The 19,168-nt window shown below is 51.1% G+C and overlaps 1 protein-coding gene across 1 annotated transcript; it reads right to left on the reverse strand.

Moving 5' to 3' along the window:
- Nucleotides 1-512: 512 nt before the first annotated feature.
- On the reverse strand, nt 513-18,452 carry AHNAK (AHNAK nucleoprotein). The gene is made up of 3 exons (XM_065881964.1): nt 18,296-18,452; nt 17,689-17,876; nt 513-16,844 (listed from the first exon to the last, which is right to left on the reverse strand). The coding sequence occupies exons 1-3, from the start codon at nt 18,450-18,452 to the stop codon at nt 513-515; spliced, it is 16,677 nt and encodes a 5,558-aa protein (XP_065738036.1).
- Between the last annotated feature and the right edge of the window lie 716 nt (nt 18,453-19,168).

The raw sequence follows: 19,168 nt of genomic DNA on the forward strand, positions 1-19,168 counted from the left end.
GCCCTGCCTGGCGGCTCCTCTCAGCCATCTTTGGGTGTTTCCTGTTTGAGTAGATCCGACGGCAGGAGAAATGAAGGTCTGGCCCCCCTCTACTGCCTTCTCCACCCCCCACCCTGACTAACATAAGCCCCAAAAGTCATTACAATGAAAAAGTGGGTTTCCATGACCCCGACGCTAACGAGGTCCAGTAAAAATGAGGATAATATACACAAAAGCTTTGCTTAGTCAGCAGGAGCTCTCAGCGTTCAATGCAAAAACGAAACCTGAAGTCTTAAGGCAAATACTGCTGACTTTGCACACGCCCTGGACGAAGAACCTAGAACTCTTTACCTATCTGTAAAGCTCCAGGAGGAGCCTAAAGGCGCTTGTCTTTTCAGCGCTCGCCCCTGCCAGAGGCCAGGTGTTTGCGTTACTGCTGAGGCTGTCGGCGTGTTTCTCTTTGGAGTTTATATACAAACTCACCCAAGGCTGATGTATTTTTATACATATATGTACACACACACAGAGGCCTGCTACTCTTTCTTTGTGGAAACTGTCAGCTCCACCTCGGGAAGCTGCGTACCAACTTTAGTCCCACTGTCACTGCTAGAAGATGTCAGTCGGGACTTCTTAGAGGCCAAGGACACTCCACTCCCCTGTAACTTGCCTGCCTCATCATCACTCCCAGTCACCTCATAATGACCTTTGCTCTTTGACCCCAATCCACCAAAGGTACCAAATTTCAGCTTCCCATGTTTCCCTTTGACTTTCCCGCCTTCCAGCAACACTTCCCCACCTTCGAACTCCAAAGCTCCCGGAGGGGTAGAAGATGCAGAATGCTCCCTTTCTTCACTGAAGGAGTTTGAGCGGTGCTGTGGCTTCTTGCTTTTGAATAAGGAGAATTTGCCTTTGGGCGAAGACGTTTCGACTTCTGCCTCTCCTTCCAGAGAGCCTAGGCTGGCCTTAGAGCTCTTCAGGTCACCTTTGGACCCTGAAATGGATGCTTCCGGTGAGCCGGTGACACCAGGTTTCCCTTTAGGTTTGGAAAAGTTGAACTTGGGCATTTTGATTTTGGACTTTTTAAGTTTTACATCAGACTCTTCCCACTCGCCCTCTCCGGCACCAGACTGGACACTGGCCTCCGCTTTAGGGAAGTTAATATCCACCCCTACTTCTCTGCCAACCAGCTCACGGCCAGAGAAGGTGAACTTGGGGATCTTCATCTTGGGGAATGTTACTTTTCCAGATCCGCTTTCCAAGTGACCTTGAGGCCCAGACACGCTCAGCCCAGGACCCTGAAGTCCAATCTGGTCTCCTTTGACACCTCCTTCTATCTTTGGTCCTGAGAAATGAAGTCCTCCGGCAAACTTAGGTGCATCCGGGTTGAGAGCAGAGGAGACCTGGGGTCCTTTCCACTCCCCCCCGGAACCTTTGACGCTCACATGCCCCTCACCCAGGCTGATATCTGGGGCACTGACACCCCCTGAAACATCCATGCCTCCTTTGATTTTCGGGCCTTTCAAGCTGACACCAAAATCTGACTCAGGAGATGCCACGTTAAAGGAAGGCCCTTTCATGCCAATGTCAGGAAAGGCCCCGTGGAAACCTATTCCTGAACCTTTCAGATCACCTTTGATTTCAGGACCAGAAATATGCCCAGTTGGGAGTTTCACACTCACACCTGGCGGCTCCACCTCACATCTGGATGACTTAATTCCAGGCGTCTGGAGGTTTCCTTCTAGGCCTTGAACACTGATGCCCGGAAGACCTCCTCCAACAGTGGGGCCTTTCGTGTCACCACTGGCCCCAAGGCTGCCTTTTGCTTTTGGTCCTTCCAAGTTCAAGTCCACATCTGGTGCTGAGATTTGAGGGCCAGAGATCTGAGGCCCTTTCAGGTTCAGGCCTCTGAGGTTCAAATCTATCCCGGGCCCCTTTAGTTCTCCAGCGACTTGTGGCCCCTTGACGCCGATGTCCAAGTCGGAGCCTGGAGCGGAGATGCCAAACTGGGGCAGCTTCATCTTAGGAAGTTTGATACCACCTTCAGGTGCCTCCAAGCTTAGGCCAGGAGCACCTACTGATACTTCAGGACACTTGATGTCACCAGAGACAGCCAGGTCTCCCTGCAGGCTTGGTCCCTTCAGGGTCACATCTGGCGCACCGACATCAAGCATTGCTGTGGCATCAATTCCAGGCACTTTCACACCATCACCTTCCACCTCCACCTTTCCACCGACACCACTGAGGTCAAGCCCAGGAGCGTGCGCCTTCATGCTGGGAAGAGATACATCCAGGCCTCCCTTCAAACTTGGTCCTTTCAAGTTCAGGTCAAGGTCAGGTCCAGAGACTTTTGGCGCAGAGAGGTTCACTGAAGGCAAGTCTATTTTTGGCCCTTTCAGAGACACATCGGGCCCTTCAAGCTTAACATCTGGTGCGCTCAAGCCTCCTTCTAGAGAGGGCAGCTGGACCTCAGCTCCCTCACCCTCCATCTTCACACCAGGGACGCCGATCTTGGGCATCGAAAACTTGGGGAACTTAATTTTCAATTCTGGACCTTGCAGATCTACATCTGGTCCTTCCAGTCCCACACTGGGCACATCACCCTTTATCTTTGGTCCTTTCAACTTAACATTCACATCAGGGATGGAGACTTGAGGGGCAGAAATGCTGAATGATGGTGCTTTGACTTTAGCATCTGGGCCTTCAATGTTGATGTCAGATGCATCCAAGTTTGCCTGCACCCTGGGGCCTTTCAAGTCGCCCTCTATTTTTGGCCCTGAGACATCCACACCTGGCACCTTGAACTTGGGAGCCTTCAGCTTGATGTCAGGACCTTCCACGTTAATCTCTGGTGAGGAAATATCCAGGTCAGGTGCCTGGATTTCACCCCCCATTTTGGGGCCAGGGAGGGAAGCTTCAGCTTTAAATTTAGGTGACTTAATGTCAAATTCTACATCTGGAAAGTACATTTTTCCAAACATAGGTTTCTTGGTCTTGGGAGATTTCACGTCGACTTTAAGTGAGGCATCCGGCCCTGCAACGTTGACATCTACGTCAGGAGACTTGAGGCTGGCATCAATCTCACCCCCGGGAGCATTCAAATCAAATCCTTGTTTTTTGGCCTTAATTTTAGGACCGCTCATGTGGATTTTAGGCATTTTAAACTTGCTTTTCTTGCCCTTGCCAGCAACATTAATTTCAGGAGCCTCAACATTCAGCTCTGCCTCAGGAACTGTCACATCAAGGGAAGGTGATTTGAAGTCAGCTTTGGGGCTTTTTGCCCCAAACCCAAACTTGGGTTTCTTAAATTTGGGAATTTTCACATCTGGCCCCTCAGCGTTAATATCTGGGCTCTCCATGTGTACATCTAAGCTTGGAGCTTCGAAATCAACTTTGGGTCCCTTGAGGTCCAGTTCACCGCCTTCTAATTTGGGACCAGAAACTCCAATTTTGGGTGCCTTGAGATGCAAATCAGTATCAGGCGCAGTTACTTTAGGGGCAGATATATCCAGTGAGGGCATCTTCAAATGTGGGCCACTGAGTTTGGCATCAGGGCCTTCAAGATCCAGACCTGGACCTTTAAGGTCTACTTTTGGGCCTTTGAAAGTCCCTTCAATCTTAGGGACAGACACATCGAAATCTCCTTTGCCTGTGGATCCTTTCAAATCCAGGTCGACATCAGGCACGGAGATTTTGGGAGCTTTGATATTTATCTCCATCATCTTGAACTTGGGGCCTTTCAGTTTCGCATCTGGACCTTCAATATTCACATCTGGAACATCAACGTCCACCTTGGGTCCTGAGACGTCAATGTCAGCCTTGGGCAGGTTCACATCCACTTCGGGGCCCTCCCCTTTGAAGCCAGGCATGCTGAACTTGGGCATTTTCACCTTAGGCATCTTCAGATGCCAGTCTGGGCCATGAACATCCACATCTGGAACATCAATGTCCACTTTGGGGCCCTTGACGTCAACTTCGGGGCCCTTGAGGTCACCTTCCACCTTAGGCAGAGAAACATCCACATCTCCCTTTACTTTGGGTCCTTTCAGGTTTAAGTCAATGCCAGGCATGGAGATCTTAGGGGCTTTGATGTTCACCTCTGGAATCTTGAACTTGGGGCCCTTCAGTTTCGCATCTGGACCTTCAATATCCACATCTGGAACATCAATGTCCACCTTGGGTCCCGAGATGTCAATGTCAGCCTTGGGCAGGGTCACATCCACTTCAGGGCCCTCTCCTTTGAAGCCAGGCACACCAATCCTGGGCGCCTTGAGATGCAGGTCAGGCATTTTAAACTTGGGGCCCTTCAGTTTCCCTTCTGGACCATTAATGTCAAAATCAGGAGTGTCTATGTCCAGCTTAGGGCCTTTAACATCTATTTTGGGGCCTTTCAGATCTCCTTCCAGTTTAGGGATGGAAGTGTCCAAATCTCCTTTTATCTTAGGTCCTTTCAAGCTCAAATCAATGTCACTCATGGAGATTTGTGGGGTTTTAAAATGGACATCAGGCATCTTAAATTCGGGTCCTTTGAGTTTCCCTTCAGGACCTTCAATGTCCACCTCTGGCCCTTTCAGATCACCTTCTACCTTAGGCAGTGAAAAGTCCACATCCCCCTTTACCTTTGGCCCTTTCAGACTTAAGTCAAAGTCAGGCATGGAGATCTTGGGGGCTTTAATGTTCATCTCTGGCATCTGAAATTTAGGCCCCTTCAGTTTTCCATCTGGACCTTCAATATTGATATCAGGAGTGTCAGTGTCCAGTTTGGGGCTCTTGATGTCCACCTCAGGGGACTTGAGATCACCCTCAACTTTGGGCAGAGAGATATCAACATCACCCTTCATTTTGGGGCCCTTCAGGTTAAAGTCAAGGTCAGGCATGGAGATTTTAGGGGCTTTTATGTTCATCTCTGGCATCTTGAACTTGGGGCCCTTCAGTTTCGCATCTGGACCTTCAATATTCACATCTGGAACATCAACGTCCACCTTGGGTCCTGAGACGTCAATGTCAGCCTTGGGCAGGTTCACATCCACTTCGGGGCCCTCTCCTTTGAAGCCAGGCATGCTGAACTTGGGCATTTTCACCTTAGGCATCTTCAGATGCCAGTCTGGGCCATGAACATCCACATCTGGAACATCAATGTCCACTTTGGGGCCCTTGACGTCAACTTCGGGGCCCTTGAGGTCACCTTCCACCTTAGGCAGAGAAACATCCACATCTCCCTTTACTTTGGGTCCTTTCAGGTTTAAGTCAATGCCAGGCATGGAGATCTTAGGGGCTTTGATGTTCACCTCTGGCATCTTGAACTTGGGGCCCTTCAGTTTTGCATCTGGACCTTCTGTATTCACATCTGGAACATCAATGTCAACCTTGGGTCCTAAGACATCAATGTCAGCTTTGGGCAGGTTCACATCCACTTCTGGGCCCTCTCCTTTGAAGCCAGGCATGCTGATCTTGGGCATTTTCACCTTAGGCATCTTCAGGTGCCAGTCTGGGCCATGCACATCCACATCTGGGACATCGATGTCCACTTTGGGACCTTTGACGTCAACTTCAGGGCCCTTGAGGTCACCTTCCACCTTAGGCAGAGAAACATCCACATCACCCTTTACGTTGGGGCCCTCCAGATTCAGGTCAACGTTAGGCATGGAGATCTTGGGTGCCTTAAGGTGCAGGTCAGGCATTCTAAACTTGGGGCCCTTCAGTTTCCCTTCTGGACCATGAACATCAATGTCAGGAGTGTCTATGTCCACCCTGGGTCCTGAGACATCAATGTCGGCCTTGGGCAGGTTCATATCCACTTCAGGTCCCTCTCCCTTGAAGCTGGGCATGCTGATCTTGGGCATTTTTATCTTGGGCATCTTCAGGTGCCAGTCCGGGCCATGCATGTCCACATCTGGGACATCAATATCCACTTTGGGGCCTCTGATGTCAACTTCAGGGGCCTTTAGGTCACCTTCCACCTTAGGCACAGAAACATCCACATCTCCTTTCACCTTAGGACCTTTCAGGTGCAAATCAAAGTCAGGCATGGAGATCTTGGGGGCTTTGATGTTCATCTCAGGCATCTTGAACTTGGGGCCCTTCAGTTTCACATCTGGACCTTCAATATCCATATCTGGAACATCAATGTCCACCTTGGGTCCTGAGACATCAACGTCAGCCTTGGGCAGGTTCACATCCACTTCTGGGCCCTCTCCTTTGAAGCCAGGCATGCTGATCTTGGGCATTTTTATCTTGGGCATCTTCAGGTGCCAGTCTGGGCCATGCATGTCCACATCTGGGACATCAATGTCCACTTTGGGGCCTTTGAGGTCAACGTCAGGAGCGTTTAGGTCACCTTCCACCTTAGGCACAGAAACATCCACATCTCCTTTCACCTTAGGACCTTTCAGGTGCAAATCAAAGTCAGGCATGGAGATCTTGGGGGCTTTGATGTTCATCTCTGGCATCTTGAACTTAGGACCTTTCAACTTTCCCTCAGGTCCTTCAATGTTAACATCAGGGCCTTCAATGTCCACCTTGGGTCCTGACATGTCAATGTTGGTCTTGGGTAGGTTCACATCCACTTCTGGCCCCTCTCCTTTGAAGCCGGGCATGCTGATCTTGGGCATTTTTATCTTGGGCATCTTCAGGTGCCAGTCTGGGCCTTGAACATCCACATCTGGAGCATCAATGTCCACTTTGGGACCTCTGATGTCGATCTCAGGACCTTTCAGATCTTCTTCAGTCTTGGGAAGGGTAACATCTATATCACCCTTCACCTTGGGCCCCTTCAGGTTTAAATCAATGTTAGGCATGGAGATCTTGGGCGCCTTCAGGTGCATCTCTGGCATCTTGAATTTGGGCCCCTTCAATTTCCCCTCTGGGCCTTCAATGTTAATATCAGGAGTTTCAATGTCCACTTTGGGGCCCTTGATGTCCACCTCAGGGGCCTTGAGGTCACCTTCCACTTTTGGCAAAGACACATCCACATCACCCTTTAGTTTGGGGCCCTTCAGGTTAAAGTCAAGGTCAGGCATGGACATTTTGGGAGCTTTGATATTCATCTCTGGCATCTTGAATTTGGGGCCCTTCAGTTTCGCATCTGGACCTTCAATGTTCACATCTGGGGCATCAATGTCCACCTTGGGTCCTGACACATCAATGTCAGCTTTGGGCAGGTTCACATCCACTTCGGGGCCCTCTCCTTTGAAGCCAGGCATGCTGAACTTGGGCATTTTCACCTTGGGCATCTTCAGGTGCCAGTCGGGGCCTTGAACATCCACATCTGGGACATCAACGTCCACTTTGGGCCCTCTGATGTCCACACCTGGCACGTTCATTTCACCTTCTATCTTGGGCACAGACACATCCACATCCCCTTTGACTTTGGGGCCTTTCAAGTGTAAGTCCACATCAGGCATGGAGACCTTGGGAGCTTTGATATTCGTATCAGGCATCTTGAATTTGGGACCTTTGAAGCCTCCCTCTAGACCTTCCACATTGATCTCTGGGCCCTCAATGTCCATTCTGGGACCCTCTATGTTGATATCTCCTTTTGGCAGATCCACAGCCATATCTGGCCCTTCTGCTTTTAAGCCGGGCACACTGAACTTGGGCATTTTCATCCTGGGCATTTTCAAATTCCAGTCTGGACCATGAACATCCACATCAGGTGCATCAAGATGAACTTCTGGGGCCTTAATGTCCACTTTGGGTCCTTTAAAATCACCTTCTAAATTAGGACCTGCAACATCTAAGTCTCCTTTGACTTTAGGACCTTTCAGGTTTAACTCCACATCAGGCATAGACACTTTAGGAGACGAAATACTCAAGAAAGGCATTTTGAACTTGGATCCTTTCACTTTTCCTTGGACCTCAATATCGGGGGCATTAATGTCAACTTTTGGACCTGTTACATCAATATCTGGCTTTTTGACTTTGACATCTACCTCAGGTGTCTGAACTTTGGAGCCTGAAAAATTAAATTTGGGAAGCTTAAAACGAGATTTCTTTGACTTGCCTTCAATATTGAGCTTAGGACCAGAAATGTCCACTTCTGGGCCCTTTACATCTAACTTGGGAGCTTTAATGTCACCTTCCAATTTGGGTCCAGAAACATCAACATCTCCCTTAAGTTTTGAGCCTTTCAAATTCAGGTCAATTTCTGGCATGGAGATCTTGGGCATGTTTACATGCATATCAGGCATCTTCAGCTTTGGACCTTTTAATTTGCCTTCTGGGCCGTGAATATCAGTATCTGGTGCATCTACATCTATCTTCGGGCCTTTGATGTCAAGAGAAGGTCCTTTCAAGTCACCTTCTACATTTGGAAGTGAAATATCCACCTCTCCTTTCATTTTAGGGTCTTTAAGATTAAGGTCCAAATCTGGCATTGATATCTTAGGAGTTTTGATATTCATCTCTGGCATCTTGAACTTGGGACCCTTCAGTTTCACATCTGGACCTTCAATATTCACATCTGGGGCATCAATGTCCACCTTGGGTCCTGAGACGTCTGTGTCAGCCTTGGGCAGGTTCACATCCACTTCTGGGCCCTCTCCTCTGAAGCCAGGCATGCTGATCTTGGGCATTTTTATCTTGGGCATCTTCAGGTGCCAGTCCGGGCCATGAACGTCCACATCAGGAGCATCAATGTCCACTTTGGGGCCTTTCATGTCAACTTCAGGAACTTTAAGCTCACCTTCCACTTTTGTTAAAGACACATCCACATCACCCTTCACTTTGGGGCCCTTCAGATTAAAATCAATGTCAGGCATGGAGATCTTGGGGGCTTTGACGTTCATCTCTGGCATCTTGAACTTAGGACCTTTCAACTTTCCCTCTGGTCCTTCAATATTAACATCAGGGCCTTCAATGTCCACCTTGGGTCCTGACACATCAATGTCAGCTTTGGGCAGGTTCACATCCACTTCTGGGCCTTCTCCTTTGAAGCCGGGTATGCTGAACTTGGGCATTTTCAACTTAGGCATCTTCAGGTGCCAGTCTGGGCCTTGAACATCCACATCAGGGACATCAATGTCCACTTTGGGGCCTCTGACGTCAACTTCGGGGCCCTTGAGGTCACCTTCCACCTTAGGCACAGACACATCCACATCTCCTTTCACCTTAGGACCTTTCAGGTGCAAATCAAAGTCAGGCATGGAGATCTTGGGGGCTTTGATGTTCATCTCAGGCATCTTGAACTTAGGACCTTTCAACTTTCCTTCTGGCCCTTCAATGTTAACATCAGGGCCTTCAACGTCCACTTTGGGTCCTGACACATCAATGTCGGCCTTGGGCAGGTTCACATCCACTTCGGGGCCCTCTCCTTTGAAGCCGGGCATGCTGAACTTGGGCATTTTCATCTTAGGCATCTTTAGGTGCCAGTCTGGGCCTTGAACATCCACATCAGGGACATCAATGTCCACTTTGGGGCCTTTGAGGTCAACTTCAGGTCCTTTAAAATCTCCCTCTACCTTGGGGCATGTGATATCCACATCTCCTTTCATCTTTGGACCTGTTAGATTAAGATCAATATCTGGCATGGGTATCTTTGGAGTCTTAAAATGCATTTCAGCCATTTTAAACTTTGGACTTTTCCACTTTTCTTCTGGCCCTTCAATGTTAACATCAGGGCCTTCAATGTCCACTTTGGGTCCTGACACATCAATGTTGGCCTTGGGCAGGTTCATATCCACTTCTGGGCCCTCTCCTTTGAAACCAGGCATGCTGATCTTGGGCATTTTTATCTTGGGCATCTTCGGGTGCCAGTCTGGGCCGTGAACGTCCACATCTGGAGCATCAATGTCCACTTTGGGGCCTTTGATGTCCACATCTGGCACTTTCATTTCACCTTCTGTCTTGGGCACAGACACATCCACATCCCCTTTGACTCTGGGGCCTTTCAAGTGTAAGTCCACATCAGGCATGGAGATCTTGGGGGCCTTGAAGTGCATCTCAGGCATCTTAAACTTGGGACCCTTAAGCTTTCCTTCTGGCCCCTCCAGGCTCACATCTGGGGTTTCAATGTCCACCTTGGGTCCTGAGACGTCTATGTCAGCTTTGGGCAGGTTCACATCCACTTCAGGGCCCTCTCCTTTGAAGCCAGGCATGCTGAATTTGGGCATTTTCATCTTGGGCATCTTCAGGTGCCAGTCGGGGCCTTGAACATCAACATCTGGGTGATCAACGTCCACTCTGGGGCCTCTGATGTCCACATCGGGCACTTTCATTTCACCCTCTATCTTGGGCACCGACACATCCACATCCCCCTTGACTTTGGGGCCTTTCAAGTTTAAGTCCACATCAGGCATGGAGATCTTGGGGGCCTTGAAGTGCATCTCAGGCATCTTAAACTTGGGACCCTTAAGCTTTCCTTCCGGCCCCTCCAGGCTCACATCTGGGGTTTCAGTGTCCACCTTGGGTCCTGAGACATCAATGTCAGCCTTGGGCAGGTTCACGTCCACGTCAGGGCCTTGGCCTCTGAAACCAGGCATGCTGAATTTAGGCATTTTCATCTTGGGCATCTTCAGGTGCCAGTCTGGGCCCTGGACGTCCACATCTGGGACATCAACCTCCAATTCAGCGCCTTTGACGTCCACATCGGGCACTTTCATTTCACCTTCTATCTTGGGCACCGACACATCCACATCCCCTTTGACTTTGGGGCCTTTCAAGTGTAAGTCCACATCTGGCATGGAGATCTTGGGAGCCTTGAAGTGTATCTCAGGCATCTTAAACTTAGGTCCTTTCAACTTTGCATCAGGACATTCTTGATCAACATCAGGAACCTCCACATCCACACAGGGACCTTTCAAATCTCCCTCCCATTCTGGCACAGACACATCCACATCCCCTTTGACTTTGGGGCCTTTCAAGTGTAAGTCTACATCAGGCATGGAGATCTTGGGGGCCTTGAAGTGCATGTCTGGCATCTTAAACTTAGGGCCTTTCAACTTTGCATCAGGACCTTCCAGATCAACGTCAGGCACCTCCACATCCACACTAGGACCTTTGATATCAACTTGCGGACCTTTGAGATCACCTTCTAGTCCTGGCACAGAAGCATCCATCTCTCCTCTCAGTTTGGGTCCCTTCAAATTCAAGTCCACATCTGGCATGGAGATCTTGGGAGCTTTGATATTCAACTTAGGCATCTTAAATCTAGAACCTTTTAATTTTCCTTCTGGTCCCTCAATATCCAAATCAGGAGTATCAATGTCCACTTTGGGGCCAGAAACATTAATGTCAGCCTTTGGTAGATTCACATCTACATCAGGGCCCTCTCCTTTGAAGCCAGGCATGCTGAACTTGGGCATTTTCATCCTGGGCATCTTCAGGTGCCAGTCGGGGCCTTGAACGTCCACATCTGGGACCTCGACGTCCACTTTGGGGCCTTTGATGTCCACATATGGCACTTTCATTTCACCTTCTATCTTGGGCCCAGACACATCCACATCCCCCTTGACTTTGGGGCCTTTCAAGTTTAAGTCCACATCAGGCATGGAGATCTTGGGGGCTTTGAAGTGCATCTCAGGCATCTTAAACTTGGGACCCTTAAGCTTTCCTTCTGGACATTCAACATCTATATCACCAACATCCACATACATTTTAGGGGCTTTTATGTCAATTCCAGGACCTTTCAAGTCTCCTTCCACTTTGGGAAGAGAAATATCTACATCAGTTTTCAGTTTAGGGGCTTTCAGGTTAAGTCCAACATCAGGCATAGAGATTTTGTGTGTTTGTATATGCATGCTTGGCATCTTGAACTTGGGACCCTTTAGTTTCCCCTCTGGACCTTCAATATTCACATCTGGAACATCAATGTCCACCTTGGGTCCTGAGACGTCAATGTCAGCCTTGGGTAGGTTCACATCCACTTCTGGGCCCTCTCCTTTGAAACCAGGCATGCTGATCTTGGACATTTTTATCTTGGGCATCTTCAGGTGCCAGTCTGGACCATGAACTCCCAAATCTGGTGCATTAATGTCTACTTTTGTACCTTCGGTGTCAACGTCAGGAGCTTTAATCTCTCCTTCTACTTTTGGAACCATAACATCATAATCTCCTTTCATTTTATGGCCTTTCAAATGCAGACTAACATCAGGCATGGATATCTTCTGAGGCTTTATATTCATTTCTGGCAACTTAAATTTAGGACCTTTTAGTTTTGCATCTGGACCTTCAATATTCACATTTGGAACTTCAACATCCACCTTGGGTCCTGAGACATCAATGTCAGCTTCAGGAAGGTTCACATCCACTTCAGGCCCCTCTCCTTTGAAACCAGTCATGCTGATCTTGGGCATTTTTATCTTGGGCATCTTCAGGTGCCAGTCTGGGCCATGAACATCCACGTCGGGGACATCAATGTCCACTTTGGGACCTTTGATGTCAACCTCTGGCCCTTTCAGACCGCCTTCAACTTTGGGCAGAGAAACATCCACATCACCTTTCACCTTGGGGTTTTTGAGGTTTAAATCAATGTCTGGCATGGAGATCTTTGGAGGCTTGAAGTGCATCTCAGGCATCTTAAACTTAGGACCCTTGAGCTTCCCTTCTGCACCTTCAAGGCTCACATCTGGGGCTTCGATCTCAACTTTGGGTGCAGAGATGTCAATGTCAGCCTTGGGTGGGTTCACGTCCACGTCAGGGCCCTCTCCTTTGAAGCCAGGCATGCTGAATTTGGGCATTTTCATCTTGGGCATCTTCACATGCCAGTCGGGGCCTTGAACATCCACATCTGGGACATCAACATCCACTCTGGGGCCTTTGATGTCCACATATGGCACTTTCATTTCACCTTCTGTCTTGGGCACAGACACATCCACACCCCCTTTGACTTTGGGGCCTTTCAAGTGTAAGTCCACATCAGGCATGGAGATCTTGGGGGCCTTGAAGTGCATCTCAGGCATCTTAAACTTGGAACCCTTAAGCTTTCCTTCTGGGCCATCAAGGCTCACATCTGGGGCTTCAATGTCCACCTTGGGTCCTGAGACATCAATGTCAGCCTTGTCCAGATTCACATCCACGTCTGGGCCCTCTCCTCTGAAGCCAGGCATGCTGAACTTGGGCATTTTCATCTTGGGCATCTTCAGGTGCCAGTCAGGGCCTTGAACATCCACATCTGGAACATCAACATCCACTTTGGGGCCTTTGATGTCCACATCTGGCACTTTCATTTCACCTTCTATCTTGGGCACAGACACACCCACATCCCCTTTGACTCTGGGGCCTTTCAAGTGTAAGTCTACATCAGGCATGGAGACCTTGGGGGCCTTGAAGTGCATCTCAGGCATCTTAAACTTGGGACCCTTAAGCTTTCCTTCTGGCCCCTCAAGGCTCACATCTGGGGCTTCAATGTCCACCTTGGGTCCTGAGACATCAATGTCAGCCTTGGGTGGGTTCACGTCCACGTCAGGGCCCTCTCCTTTGAAGCCAGGCATGCTGAACTTGGGCATTTTCATCTTGGGCATCTTCAACTGCCAGTCGGGGCCTTGAACATCCACATCTGGGACATCAACATCCACTCTGGGGCTTCTGATGTCCACATCTGGCACGTTCATTTCACCTTCTATCTTGGGCACCGACACATCCACATCCCCTTTGACTTTGGGGCCTTTCAAGTTTAAGTCCACATCAGGCATGGAGATCTTGGGGGCCTTGAAGTGCATCTCAGGCATCTTAAACTTGGGACCCTTAAGCTTTCCTTCTGGCCCCTCCAGGCTCACATCTGGGGCTTCAATGTCCACCTTGGGTCCGGAGACATCTATGTCAGCTTTGGGCAGGTTCACGTCCACATCTGGGCCCTCTCCTCTGAAGCTTGGCATGCTGAATTTAGGCATTTTCATCTTTGGCATTTTCAGACTCCAGTCTGCATCCTGAACTTCCACATCTGGTGCTTTAACATCTACTTTGGGACCTTTGATGTCCCCATGTGGAGCTCTCATCTCACCTTCTATTTTTGGTGCAGACATATCTAGATTCCCTTTCATTTTGGGCCCTTTAAAATCCATGTCAACATCTGGCAGGGTCATCTTGGGAGCTCTGAAGTGCATCTCAGGCATCTTAAACTTAGGGCCTTTCAACTTCCCTTCTGGTCCTTCAAGGCTCAGATCTGGAGCACTAATATCTACCTTGGGTGCAGAAATGTCGACATCAGCCTTGGGCAGGTTCACATCCAATTCTGGGCCCTCTCCTTTAAGGCTGGGCCTGGTGAATCTGGGCATTTTCATCTTTGGCATCTTTAGGTTCCAATCAGGACTGTGAACTCCAACATCTGGGGCACTGACGTCTACCTTTGGCCCCTTCAGGTCCCCTTCCAGCTTTGCCACTGTAACATCATATTCCCCTTTTACCTTGGGACCTTTCATATGCAAATCTACATCAGGCATGGAGATCTTGGGGGCCTTGATATTCACCTCAGGCATCTTAAACTTGGGACCCTTCAGCTTCCCTTCAGGTCCTTCAATATTCACATCTGGAAGTTCAACATCCAGCTTGGGTCCAGCGATGTCAATGTCAGTCTTGGGCAGGATCACATCCACTTCTGGGACCTCTGCTTTGAGGCCGGGCATGCCGAACTTGGGCATTTTCATTCTGGGCATCTTCAGGTGCCAGTCTGGGCCGTGAATGTCCACATCTGGAGCATCAATGTCCAGTTTGGCACTTTTAAGTTCAACATCAGGAACTTTAATCTCACCTTCAACCTTCGGCACTGTGACATCATATTCTCCTTTTACACTAGGGCCTTTCAAATGTAAGTCCACATCTGGTATGGAGATCTTCGGGGCTTTGATATTCATCTCAGGCATCTTAAACTTGGGTCCTTTCAATTTCCCCTCTGGTCCCTCAATACGCACATCTGGAGCACAGACATCTACCTTGGGCCCAGAAACGTCCACATCAGGCTCGGGCAGGTTTACGTTCACTTCAGGGCCCTCCGCTTTGAACCCTGGCACAGTGAATTTGGGCATTTTCATCTTGGGCATCTTCAGGTGCCAGTCTGGGCCAGGAACGTCCACATTAGGGGCACCAATGTCCACTCTGGGGCCTCTCATCTCTCCGTCAAGTTTTGCTGCTGTTACATCATACTCTCCTTTTACCTTTGGGCCTTTCACATGCAAATCCACATCAGGCGTGGTGATCTTTGGTGTCTTGACACTCACTTCAGGTAGCCGAACATCAGGGCCTTTAAGGTTGCCCACCAGGCCCCCTATGTTGACATCTGGGGCTTCCACACTGACCTTGGGCCCTGAAATACTGACATCACCTTTGGGGAGATTCACATCTACATCTGGCCCTTCCCCTTTAACTCCTGGAGTGCTGAACTTGGGCATTTTCATCTTGGGCATTTTCAGGTTCCAGTCCGGACCATGAATGTCCACATCTGGGGCACTGACATCCACTTTGGGGCCTCTGACATCAACTTCAGGGACACTGACTTTCCCCTCTACTTTTGGAAGCATGACATCCACACCCCCTTTCACCTTTGGTGTGGCCACATTTAAGTCTACGTCTGCCATAGAGATATTGCAGGATCCTTCTTTCCCAGAAGGACCACTAAACTTGGGGCCAGTCACGGTCCCCTCTAGGCTGGGTGTCTCTATGTCCACTTTGGCGCCTTTAACTGCCACTTGAGGGCCTTTAACATCACCTTGAACCCCAGGAGCAGAAACCTCAGTGTCTCCTTTCAGTTTAGAGGACCTGAGGCTCAGATCCACATCCTGCATGGAGATTTTAGGTGTCGGAACAGTCATTTCAGGAGTCTTGATTTTAGGACCTTTCACCTTCCCTTCCAGTCCCCCAGAAGCAACCTCAGGTAGGCCAACATCCCCAGAGACCCCAGGAAGTGTCACATCAATGCCAGCTCCCTCTCCCTTAGAACCTGATACAGAGAATTTGGGGGCCTTCACCTTGGGCATATTCAGTTTGCCCCCTGGCCCATGAGTATCAATGTTAGGAGTTTGAACTTCCACCCTGGAGCCAGCGATGCTGCCCTCGATTCTGGGCACAGAGATGTCCGCCCTTGAACTCCCCTGTGGCTTGGTACCTTTCAGGCCCAGGTCACCCTCAAGGGATGGCCCAGTGATCTGGGGGCCCTTCAGCTTCCCCTCAAGCCCCTTAATACTGGCAGAGGGGCCACTGACTTCTAGCTGAGGGGTCTGGATGTTCCCGCCAATGGTCAAGCCTGGCTTGCCACCCTTGTGCCCCACAGAGAATTCAGGGGCAGAAACACTCAACCCTGCCTCTGGGGCCTGACCCTCAAGCCCTGTTGAGACGCCAAATTTTGGCAGCTTCATGGAGGGAAATTTAATTTTCCCATCATTGCCACTCTCAAGAGCTGGGCCCTGCCACTCTGCTGCCCCACCCCCAAGAGAAGACAGAACGTCCACCCCTGGGACTTGGACCCCTCCTTTGCTACCTAAGTCCAAGCCCTTTGCGCTGACACTGACACCCGGGCTGCCCACCTTTATCCCAGGCCCGGTGACCTGGACCTTCGAGTGGCCAGCACCTTGGAGCTCTGGTCCTGAAGTGGAAATGGACCCTGCTTGGATGTCCACAGTGGAGCCTGTGGTGGGGGACAGTGCCCCCGAGCCCGAGGGCAGTCTGATCACTGTCTTCCCAGGCTGGGTCTCCACATCCACGGTGGAGATTTCGGTCAGTTCGTGCCGTGGAATCTTGATCTTGAACTCAGGGCTGCTGATGTCGATGTCCTTGGCTCCTTCGCGGCTCGTCACGTCCACGGTGTAGGCTGTGACCCTCCTAGTCACCGTGATGGTGCGGCTCTGGGTCTCCCCAGGCTCCCCTTCCACTCCGCCCTCTGACTTCAGCCGAGGCTTTATCTTCGTGGTGTAGATGCGCTGGTACTCCTCGTCATCCCCGCTCTGCAGAAACACACGCCGGGACCATAAGGGAGGCCCACGGAGCCTCCTGGGACACAGCACAGGGGACTGAAGAGAGGGGCTGACAGCCACACCACAGGAGGAAAACAGAAATTACTTGGGGAATCTCTGGTAAGCAAAAGCCATGGGGAGTGGGGACAGGTAGACTCCTGGACAGTGGAGTCCGGGAGAAGGATTTACAATCAATTCTAGATTCGAATCGGCCCAGTAGGTCTCATGGACACCTCCTGGTGACTAGCTCCGTGTTGACTGGACCTTCAGCTCTCACCTCTCACCTCTCAACTGCCTGGCTTGTTTGTTTAATCTGGAGGGGAATCCTCCCAGGGACCCTTCGGAAAGCATTTGCTGAGCCTGGTTGTGCCGGGGTTAACATTTCCACTTTGAGGACTCGTTATTTGTTAAATAAACAAGCCATCAGAAGCAGCAGAGAACTGTCCCTCAGGCACTCTGCTGCCCAGCCTCTGACTCACAGATGAGTCCAGGCCTCTTGAAGTAGAAAAATGATGTCTGTGAGGCAGAACTGGGCACCTGTGAAATCATTTCAAAGATGCCTGCAAAGCAGCCAACTTCCTCCTGGCACCGAGGAATAGACCAATGAGTGGGTCCCCAGGCGGGGACCCTCGGAAGAGACTGACAGAAGACTTTTAGCGGCAGCCACACATGAAAAGGAGAAACAGGCTGGCTCTACAGAGAGCAGAGGGTGAGAGCAGGAGAGAAGCCAGGAAGGAAAAGCTGTCCAGCGGGCGGGCAGAGGCTCAGGAAGGGGGACCAGCCCGTCGGCGTGGTCGGGGGAGCTAAGGGCACGGCCGGCCAGCCAGGCACTCACCAGAACCACGTCAGGGCTGTGGGAGCTGAAGACATCGTGGGTCCAGGTCTGGCCGGGCTCAGGGGAACGGTCCTCCTTGCGATGCAGCTTCAGGCCCACGGTGTGGTGCCCCATGGTATTCAGCAGCTGGGTCACCTCTCCCGACTGCAGGTTGTCAAAGTAGATGGTGGCGCCCACAATCTGGTCCCCTGAGCAGGGAGGAGCGGGAAGCGGGTAAGACCACCCAGGGTCTCGGGGAAACAACACACAACCACTCAGTACCGGGCCCTCAGACTGACGTGCAGGTGCGGTAACACCCATTGTAGAGATGAGGAAACTGAGGCAGAGAGGCCATCTAATTTGCCCAAAGTGGCAGAGCTCATGGGTGGTGGAGTCGGAACAGAGGACGGCGCGTCCACCAGTCCTCAGGACCACCTCCCGCGAGGACTGTGAGGGAACCAGGGATAGAGAGCGGGCAGTGGAGGGCAGGGCATAGGTACCGGCCATCCTGATGCCACTGGGACCCAGCCCTCCACAACCACCCACCCGCTTGTGCTGCCCCTGCCTTTCCCTCCAGCACCCTCCCCCTCCCCGCCCCAGCAGCAGCCCGCACCCCGCGGTGACTCACCCTCCTTGACCACCCCAGTGCGGGCCGCAGGGGAGTTCTGCATCACTTCCTGCACAAAGACGCCATCGTCCCTCTGGGTGATGGTCAGCCCGTGGGAGCCACTGCCCTGCCAGTTGGGCAGCAGCAGCTCCCGGGTCGTCTCTTCCTCCTTCTCCATCTGGATGAGGTAAGGAAACGGGGCAGTGGGGGCATGAGGGGATGGGGAAGCCAGGGATCCCCCTGGGCGTGGGGCACTGTCTCCGAGGTGCCTGCCTCCACTGTGGGCGGGCTCCCAAGGTGGACGGTGGACACAGCCACGGCGGAGGCAACCAGCTCCTCGTCCTGTCCCCCCCGGGCCCTGCCTCCCGATAGCACGTGCCTCCCGGGTCTCTACCCTCCCCATCCTCTCACCTCCACCGCCCTCGTCACCCTCCCTCCTACTGACCTTGGCAGGACTTGGTTCAGGAGCGGATGCCTTGCCAGGAGCCCGCCCCTCCTTCCTCTCCTCTCCTCAGAGTGTCTCTCTCTTGGGAATCTCGGTCACACAGCCTAGGGAGAAGGTCACATTCGGGCTCAGACTCAGCACTCGGCTTGTCGAAACCCCGACCAGCTGCTGTGCAAGAGACGCTGGTGGTTTTGCCCCCCCCCCCGGCCCCCGCCCGGGCCAGCCAAACCAAATCCCCAACCCCGCTGCTGTCATCAGCTCCATTCACACAAGACTCTCCAGCCTGGGATCACAGGAAGGGGGTTTGGAAGAGGCCAGACTCAGATTCAAATCCTGGCTCTGCATCTTCCAGGCTGTGTGACCCGGGCCAAGTCACTTAACTTCTCTGAACCTCCATTTCCTCATCTGAGAAAATGGAGACGATAAAGAATTCCCATGAGGACTGAAGG

This window comes from Phocoena phocoena, chromosome 8, assembly GCF_963924675.1.
Source record: "Phocoena phocoena chromosome 8, mPhoPho1.1, whole genome shotgun sequence".
In the NCBI taxonomy this organism is placed as follows: domain Eukaryota; kingdom Metazoa; phylum Chordata; class Mammalia; order Artiodactyla; family Phocoenidae; genus Phocoena; species Phocoena phocoena.

Excerpts from the sequence above, each read along its gene's own strand:
- AHNAK (XM_065881964.1), bottom strand. The coding sequence starts at position 18,452 with ATGGAGAAGGAGGAAGAGACGACCCGGGAGCTGCTGCTGCCCAACTGG. Across the intron at positions 17,877-18,295 it reads CACTGGGGTGGTCAAGGAGG|GGGACCAGATTGTGGGCGCC; the intron begins GTGAGTCACCGC and ends CTCCCTGCTCAG. Across the intron at positions 16,845-17,688 it reads ACAGCCCTGACGTGGTTCTG|AGCGGGGATGACGAGGAGTA; the intron begins GTGAGTGCCTGG and ends GTGTTTCTGCAG.